The sequence below is a fragment of the Amphichorda felina genome, assembly GCF_050947745.1.
Source record: "Amphichorda felina strain 45539 chromosome Unknown scaffold_3, whole genome shotgun sequence".
In the NCBI taxonomy this organism is placed as follows: domain Eukaryota; kingdom Fungi; phylum Ascomycota; class Sordariomycetes; order Hypocreales; family Bionectriaceae; genus Amphichorda; species Amphichorda felina.
The window spans coordinates 1,179,228-1,188,838 of NW_028145047.1; the positions used below are offsets into that span (position 1 = coordinate 1,179,228).

Below are 9,611 nucleotides of genomic sequence, written 5' to 3' on the forward strand. Positions count from 1 at the left end.
GTTGCAGCTATCCATTCTCCGGTGCCTCATTCCGGACAAACAAACACGTGCCCCTATGACTTGGATGCCTAGGACCTATTCATACCATCGGCATGTACCTAGGTGCGGATAAGAGCGGCTTGATCCAGGTTAAAGAAGGTAGAGCGTCCGCCTGGTGTGCTCTCTAGAGCTACGATGATGAATTGTCCAAACGAGAATACCATATCAGGCCAAAATTTATAAACAACGCATATTCTAATAACCCCGTCTTTTTCTGAACATGCATCTATTTGTATTGCATATTTACAGTTAAGTTGCGCGGAATCGGAGTGTCGTCGCCGCCACGAGATGTGATTGGCTCATCCATCTCGCGAGGCTCAGAGCTTCCGCGAAAAAGCAACACCTCCAACCCCATCACCAACTCCGATCCGAGTCTTTCCCCCAACATTTCCACACATAACAACCAACCACCACCCAACCTGCTTCCTCCCTCCCCGGCGCAAAGGGCCTCTCTCTTGTCAACACCTAGCCTGCCGCCGCACTCTCACTCCGACACAATGGCAGACAGCGACGCCCTCCTCCTGCTCCGGGAGGCTGTGCAGGGCAAAAAGCCCTTTGTCCCCATCGCCTCCAGCGACCCAGCCTCGTCCCAAGTCGACCTCGCCCAGGCCACGCACCTGGGCTTCCCGGACCGGTCCGTCGCTATCCCCATCTCCACCTCGACGCGCTTCGTCCTCGACGACCGTCCCGTCAACCTGCGCTCCCTCTACTACGCCTACGTGAACCGCGACGTGGCCATCCCCGAGCACAATGCCGCCGCCACCGCCCTCAACGAGGCCCTAGGCGACAGCAAGGGCGTCCAGACCCTGGGCTTCGTCGCGCGCCTCGACCTCATCACCTGGCTTGAGGGTGGCATCGAGACGAGCGACTACATCAAGCCGCTGGAGGGAGACCTGGCCGACGCGGCCGCCGCTGCCAAGACCGAGGCTGCCGCCGCGGCATCGCAGGCCAGGTCGGGCAAGGGCACCATGGATCCGCGCCTGGCGAGCGTCTACAGCGGGGAGCGCAAGATGGGCGACCGCAACACGGTCCTGAGGGGGGTCAAGCCTACGGTACAGCCCACCCTCCGATATTAGCCCCCCACCACCTCTGAAGGTTTAGGACGCATGTTCTCTCAATGCTGACCCGTTCTCATATAGGACTTCTCGCACGTTCGCAAGCTCGCAGTGCCCTTCCTCTCCAAGAAACCGCAGGCCCCCCACACCGGCAGCGGCCAGAGCATGGCGCTCAACCAGAAGGCCCCGTCTAGGAGACCGGACCCGATCATCCTGCTGTCGCCGTCAGCGTCGGCCCTGCTGCGCCTGTCGAACGCGCGGTCCTTCCTGCAGGACGGCAAGTTCGTACCCCCGGACGCGGGCTCCTCGACGGCCAACATGCTGCACGTGCAGCGCAACATGCCGGGCATCGACCCGACGCGGCCGCTGCGGTTCATCCTCGTCGAGGGCCCCGAGCAGTTCAAGCCCGAGTACTGGAACCGCGTCGTGGCCGTCTTCACCACCGGCCAGACGTGGCAGTTTAAGAACTACAAGTGGGGCAACCCCAACGAGCTGTTCAAGCACGTGCTGGGCATCTATGTTGGTTGGCGTGGCGAGCAGGCCCCGGATAACGTCCGTGGGTGGGGGCATAGAGTGCTCTCAACGGGCGTCGACCGCTGGATGGGTGAGGGACACGACGCTTCTCGCTTCAGGGACAAGGAGGTGGTGGAGCAGATTTGGAAAGCTATTGAAATGAATATGGGCTACAAGGGCTGGAGGAGGGATGCCGCGCCGACATCCATATAGAGAGCGCCGCCTACATTGTTGGTTTGCACTTGGCCTATCCCTTGTATTATCATTACGTGTGGGCCCGAACCGGTTTTTGGTCAGGGTCAATATAGCGTTGGCGTTGGGTTGATTTACTCTCTTCGGCAGGGAAGACAGCGAAAGAGAAATTGAAAAGATGAAGGTACCGGGGCGAATATCAAGCTGAGGGTCAGGGTCAGTGTACGCGATGGATACGAGTTAGCATTGTGTGCTGAGTACTCGAGTTGCCCCGGTGTTTGTCGACTCGTTTCCTACCTAGGTAGTGACATCCATGGATGCCAGACAGTAATAGCTAATGCAGCTTGACTATCAGGTACTTCTAGTTCCAGCGTCGCAGTCCCTTTGCATAAGTATAGGCCGCTCGACTAGGATCTCTCCCCTATTAGGGTCTCATTGCAATAGCCCACTGCAGCAACGCGCAAAGTACTCCCGTGTCATCTACAATATGGCGCAAGTGCAGCTGATCGCCGCGCCTGCAGGCCATGAGAGGTATTCCGCACAGCTACTCGCCATACCTTGTGATGCTAGTGATTGAGCTAAATGCAGGATCCTGCTAATATCTGTTGGATATTATGGGATAGACGTAGTAAAGGACAGGTCCTGAACTCCATTCTTCTCCTCGAAGGCGGAGCCTGGTGGCTGGGAAAACAGCGCGGTTGCCTCAACCCGTCTCCTCCGAGCACACGACGACGTGGTGAACCAAGCTTCCCCCCCAAGTCATTCAGCACCTTCGTTGGCTCATCAATGCTCGTACTATTATCCTTCGACTTGCGCCCGAGCATGGGTATCGAAATCTCCGGCCGGAGCATGCATATCGGTTGCCTAGGCGCACAGCTGACGACCCAGCTGAGCTAGATCCTCATAGTATAGGACCTCTTGACAAGGTGAGGTCACGCCCTTGGAATGACGCGCTGTGCTGTGGTGAGATGCCGTATTGTAGCTAGCTCGTGGCGTTCCATATGCGCTTCGGAGACATGAAACAGCCGCTGCAGATAGGTAGGCATGGGCAGTTTGCTTCCGACGCAGAGTGATCCTTATGCACGCCGGTGCAATGCCGCGGAACTTGATCTCGCCATCCGCCAACTTGATTTCGACCACATTCGACGAGGAGCAGCATGGCGGCAAGCCCAGAGTGACAGCGGCAAGGCAGGCCCCGAGGCGACTGCAGCAGCGTAGATAGTAATTCCTTGCCGGAGGTAGCTGCCGAGACGCCCAGGCCCGGCGGCAAACACAGCGCTGCAGGACGCCCGCAGGACAGCGATGCCACAACTGCGGTGGCTATCAACAAGGTGTCTTGGGAATGCACGACATGCAGAAGCGCGTGTCGAATATAATCTGGGCTCCGTGGAGGCAAGCAAGCGAGATCCGTCGGTAGGGGGGTACCTGAGCAGATGCCCGAGCAGATCTGGCCCTCGACGGGGAGCACCCTTGTTGATGGTCGCCGGGCTTCTCGGGAGTTTGCGAGATTCACTATCAGCGACTGGTGGTTTGTTGAAAGCCGCGAGCTGGGGCCGCGCACAAGGACGGCACCGGGTTGCACATGGTGCAAGTTGATCGCGACCACGTGCTTTCGGGAGGGCGACGACAGTGAATTCAGGCACCCGTGTTTAGGACTACCTTGGTGACAGAACGTTGCAATGCTCAGTGCTGCCTGGCATCAGGGCGGTGCACAGTATCCGTATATGTAGGTATTTTGCCGGAGCTACCGTCGTGTCGGCGGCAAGCAAACATGAAGCAATGCTGCAGCAAAATCACGGATAAATCCGAGATGGATGCATGACACTTCATATACGAAGTAGGCCACATGAATCATCGCAAGGTGGGATCAGATCTAGAAAATGTTAAAACGCCATGTGTGCGTGTTCTTCTTCTGTTGGCATCCTATGGCCAAGTAAACCATGCAGCTGAGGCACGAGCCCAGCCCACTGCACTGAGTGCTCGTGAGAGGCTGAGAACCACTGGTAATATTGGTACCGGCGTGGGTGGTCTGTCCATTGAGGCATTGGCGGTCCCGTCGTGCAGTCGCATTGCTGGAACTGGCGGTCGGTATCAGTATTGTCGTGCTCCGTTCTGGCACTCCGTTCTGGTCTCCGCTCTGGGGCTCCAGGCTCCAGAGCAGCTCCAGAATAGAGAAATTCAAGGACCGTATTACCGACTATCGTCGGGCCCCATAGGCTCATGACCAGCAGAGGTTGAGGTTGGGACCAATGTGTTCTGCAGCCTGCTCACTTACCGCCAGCTCCTAGCGCTGCTGTATGGGGTCGATGTCGAGGGGCACGGCTGCACTCGTGCAATCACGACCTTTCCATTTGCCTGTTGGAGGGAGGGAGGGTCAGAGACGGAGGGTCAGGGACCAGGTTCGTTCCAGAGCCCCCCGTGCGCGCGCGTGGGCACTGGACACCGGCCGTGGTTCACGCCTCCACAGACCACGGCGGTGGACAGCCGAGCCGCTAGGTTTTTGTCATAACTGACCCACCAGGCCACATGGACTTGACAGCTCAGAAACAGCATGATGAAGTAGCCCGGTCGGCGCTTCACGTCCGGGCGAAGGGTAACAGCGCCCCTGGCTTATTCCCATGAATATAGAATCCCTATTTATATCGAGATTTTTCAAGTGCCGGGCAATTACATAACAAGGTAAAGTGCCCTGTCCATAGTAGTATCTCTGAATTGGCGGGGATGACGGTGTGCCCCAGGGGCTCCAGGGGTTGAGGGGATTCAGAACGGGTTTGACGAGTTTCGGAATTCGGGGGTTGAGAGGCTTTCGGCCGCCCAGCACCCGACGGCCGTTGTTGTGTCTGTTGCCCACGGTAAAAACCGCTCACGGGACCTGGAAAATGGTGGAGATGTGCGGGCGGATACGATTCAAACCCACAGTTCCAAGGGTTGTTTGCAAAAGGCGGTCTCGTTCACTAGACCGCTCTAGTAGGAGATCCATCTCAGATTCTCATCTGGACAAGTCGCTTGGTCGCAATTCAAAAGGCGGCCCGCTCGATGCAGGCAACGCCTCCAACTATTCGCACCCCATCCCTTGAACCAGCGCCAAAAGCCTAAAGGAGGAAAACAGAGTGGAGGCAGACGGCTCGCGGCATCGCGGCATCGCGCCATCACGGTATTGTGGTATCACAGTATCACGACGCACGTGGAGGCGTGGAAGACGGCTTGCCCTGATCGTCGTGGTCTAGCGATCATCCCTGATGGCGTCAATACCGACCCTGTCCTTGAGGTCCTGGGGGCTGGGCTTCCATGTCCACACACGTTGTGGTGACGGGTCCTTGCCTCGTGGTTCACAGCTTCACCAGTGCTCCGGCTGCAAGCCAGTGCTGGTTGAACTGATCCCACCAATTGCTAACAGGATGGCCATGCATCTAAACGCCCGTGCCTTATCTTCCGGCATCATCTGACCACTTTCTCCCACTCTGGCGGTCCCAGGAATTCGTACATATTAGTAAGAATGCAAATCCAGGACAAATCGTGAAGGGGTACGGATACACAAAAGATCTCTCGGCCAATTTTGAAACCGGCGCAGCCTGCTGCAGTGCTGCTATCCTCATTTGAGTGCTGACGATACGTAATTACTGCGCTGACAATGAGTTGCTGGGGCAAACGCGGCAACAAGGCATGCCCCGGTCCGTTGCCATGTGGCAGATTTTGGGGAAGCCCTCATTGCGGTTGCGTAATAGTAGTGCTTCATACCACGAGATTAGGTACTGGGCCGATATCTCTGGTAGCTTAATGATCGTTAACGCCGAGCGGAGACTATAGCGCCTGCTGGGCGCTTCGCTTATCGACATGATAGTACATGTATCCATTATTACTCCATGGCGGCGCGGATAGCGCCATGCGCTATGAGGGCGCCATCGATGTCGTTGTCGTCGCCTAATACGAGTAGTGATGCGAGTACTTGTAGAAGCGTTGATCCTCGGGGTTTTTTTTTTTTTTTTTTTTTTTTGGCAAATTGCTGATGACTGCATCTGCACCGACGGAAAACGGTGTTCAAAGCTGAACCCTTCGGCCGGGACAATCTGTTGCGGCACGGGTCTGCAGCCAAACAACTCCAACAAGGCCATGATCTAACATGGGCTTTTGAGCCGCTGTCAAAACCAAGCCTGCTGCCTGTCAACCCCGCAGGCCCCTTAAATAGAAGGTCCCTGCTTGAGAGGAACAATTCCTAGGAGCTTGTGGCCAGCTCCAGCAGTCCTGTCCATGGGAGTGACTAGAGTCTTGGACCGTAAAAAACCTCCGGCGACCATCTTCGATTGGCTCCACCAGCTATCGCCAAAGACCCCAAGCCCCTGCCCGTGTTTGGGAGCGCGTGGCTCCTCGGATCCACGTGGCAATCTCCACCCCAAATGGCAAAGCTGGATGCCGGTGACTGGCCTGCGTTCTCTGGCTGTGTCTCTGATGATAGACGCACGCCACCACCATGTTGGGCTTCCTGGCCCCTGACAATGCTCTCCCCTCAGTTGTTGATGTCAGCCCTGCTGCTCACAGCCCTAGATTCGTCATTGTGTCCAACACCGACGTTGGTCGCTGTTCTCAATTGTTTTTTGCAGTCGGTCCCAGTCGTTCAGCGAAAACCGTTCGTCTGGGTACCTGGAGATTCGTCTGCGCCACCGCCACCACAAGGTCGGCCGCTTGAGGTAACTATGAACTGTTTATGTGTCATCAAGGGTCCTCATACTCGTACGGGCACCAATGTTAGTGCCAGCCTCGATCTCTGCGGTTAGCGCCTGTGTGCCGGCCAGCCCTGCGTTCATACTTCAACGCACCTTGGCGCCTTTCATCACCACTTCGAACCTTCGAACACGTTTCTACCGGGCCCTCTTTTAACGTCCTGGGTCCCACCGTGGCGTACTAAGCCCGTAGGTCAGCTCGAGCGCTAATATCCCCGTTATTAGGCAGCTGAAGTGCAGATTGATGATTGACCGATGTTGAGATCTTCACGACGCGTCAAGGAAGAAGCAAAGATGAAACAAATGCTGGGCCGGCCTTATTCGGGCTCAGAGTGACATTGGGGGCCAGGCTGCGATCCCTGCCTTCTACTACGAATAGAGAGCATGGTCTTCTGGAGGGGGCCCTGTCAGTTGATGTTGCTTGGATCCAGGGCTGTGGGTGAATGACTTCAGTAATCAGCAATGAGCATCTGCTGGGGAGAGGCGGCGGTCAGAGAGGGCTTGCGCCACGTGGGAGCAGGCGTGCAGAGGGCAGTCGGAGCAATCTCTTATCCGAGTGGCCGCATAATTACCTAAGATGCTTATGCATCTAACCCAAACGGTCTTTTGCACAGTGCATTTTTGGCATCATGCACGGTCTGTCCCTCTCTTCCAAGGTGGTAGGTTCCAAACAGAGCTCCTCAGAGTGATGGGGAGTTGGGAAGGAGCTTGTTCGGCCGACGCCGAGCGGGAGGGGTTCAATCAACATGAACTGATCTCCCGCACGCTGTAGCATTGCATTGGCACTGCGGCATTCCATTCACCATAGCATGGCATGGTCTGCACTAGCCCTATTACTAGCCTCATAAACACCCCCTCAGTCGAGTTGTCTCAAGTCAATGGTCTAATCCGGCATCCCAGGTTCTCAATGCCGTTTCCATCGACTCGCATGCCGCCACTAGTCGGTCAAGTGTTGACCTGCGTTGATGCGCGCCGATCCGGCAGTCATGCTTCACTGACGACGACGGGCAAGAGCCGAATACCAACCATGTATCTAGCAGGGAATGAGTTAGTACTATTGGCCATTGGACGGGGGCGGGAGGGTTACGGGGCACTCGCCGTCTCCTGCAGAGCAATGCCGTCTCCTGCATTCCTGATCCCTCACCCTCACTCCGACCTCTTCAACGTGGTCACTCCGCACCTTCGCTACGGCACGCTCGGGGGCATGGGACCAATGTCGCATCTAGCTGCGTCATCCCTCACCCTGCGGCGAACAGATCCCTTTGTGGCGAGAATATCTTCTCCTAGGATGATATCCGTCCTAATACTTACGTACCAGTTTGTGTAGGGATCCTACTGCGGAACATGACACTGCAGCCTGTGTGCGCTCCCCGGTTACTAATTGTTACAGCAAATGACGCCGGATTTACATGAACACAGAGCACCAACGGTCACATTCTTCGCAGCTCAAAGTACACCTTAATAGCAGGCTAGCTAGCACATAGTATGGACCATAGTCATTCGAATGTGGGCAGAAGTACGAATAATATGGGGATGCCATCCAAATATCCGTACATACACCGCCTCTAGCATAGTAGCAGTCCTTAGAGCCGGTTGATAGCGGTAGCGGTTCCGCTCGGAACGGAATTGGCTGCTGCTGTCGCAGTCCAGTGTCGTAGCCGGACTGGATCACCGAAACAAGGGGGCGACGCCGGAAAGTAGTAGCTCAAACTCCGCACGCCGGTCAGGTATACTGTGTAAAGACGTACTCGTACAGGAGATAATGGCGAACAAGATAGAAGCTCAGGGTCAGATATCAGACTCTGTTTTAGTGTTCGCTATCCATTGACGAGACCTTCAGATGACGTGGGGAGTATGCTCTCCTCTTGCTATTGCTCTCTTTGTCTTACACCAGCATCCTTAACGCCTGCTAGTGCGAATACTACCTGTACCTACACAGCATATGCTACTATGATAAATAGCGTATCATAATACTAGTACTAGGAGCCTCAGACGAATTGATGAATCATGAGAACAGCGATGTTCCTCCCCATGGACCTGGTTAGACAATTATGTGAGACAATTCTTGGGGTATTTCGGCCTAAGGATCACATTATGCAGCATCTTATTCTGCCTGCCTGGCTGCCTGCCAGCCTGCCTTGGCAAACGGGACGGGACTGGATGTCTTGCATCATTGCATGGAACTTGGAATCATTTCGCCGTTCCCCCCTCGTGCTGATAATGCCTAGGGTCTAAAGCACATGTACATATCCGTACTCTTAGTACGGACATTCCCCTCCTTCAGTAGCATTGTTTTCGCTCTAGTTGGATGTGGTAAACCCCCCCCCCCCCAAGGGCCCCCAACCCGGTGAATGCCACTTGCGGCCTCAAAAGGCCGGTTAGATGTTCGTATCCGGCTACAAGACTCTGTTCTTGGGCCTTGCCTAGACCGTTCGAAACGCATTGCGTCTGGGGCCCAATCGCCCAGCTGGGACTGTGGGGGCTGTGCACGGGAATTAGCACAGTTGAAAGAATGAATGTCGGTGTCAAATTTGCGTTTCTGGACAGGAGTGCGGGCAATTTGCCCCATCCGCCTCGGACTCAGACCTCAGCCCTGAACCCCAGGAGTCAATCAAACTCTCGGCCCCGGAGAAAGTGGGCAAAGTGGCATTTTTTAATTCTTCTGGAAGCAAGTTCCATTCCAACTTCCAAGAGGAAGAGTGGATACTCATCCGTTACGCTTCGCAGGATTGCCAAGAGTCCAACGGTTAGACTGGGAGCTCAATCCAAGGAACCAGACGACGAAGTGCCTCATGCGCCCACTCGTGCAGGAGGCATTGATGGTAGACTGAAGGACACAGTGACGAGAAGGCGCGGGTCGATTAATCCCGAGACCCTTTCATTAATCAACATCAGGGCGCTAACAGCTGCCGACATGTCTACCAGCCAAACAGAATTCAGTGACAGGAGTGAGGGCGCTCAGGGAGGTCTGCACGACCCTGCGCGCCACGTGATGCCGGCGAGAAACGCCCGTCGAGATTTGACGCTCCGGAAAGATGGAACTGAAAAAAGACTATGTAGAAAAGAGTTTGTGGCGCTGCTGTCAGACAGCCGC

At 55.6% G+C, this 9,611-nt stretch overlaps 1 protein-coding gene across 1 annotated transcript; it reads left to right on the forward strand.

Moving 5' to 3' along the window:
* Positions 1–536: 536 nt before the first annotated feature.
* CDC73 (RNA pol II accessory factor, Cdc73 family-domain-containing protein) lies at positions 537–1,820 on the forward strand (the record flags this gene model as incomplete). Its single annotated transcript, XM_083192516.1, has 2 exons — positions 537–1,091; positions 1,179–1,820. The coding sequence occupies 2 exons, from the start codon at positions 537–539 to the stop codon at positions 1,818–1,820; spliced, it is 1,197 nt and encodes a 398-aa protein (XP_083051573.1).
* Between the last annotated feature and the right edge of the window lie 7,791 nt (positions 1,821–9,611).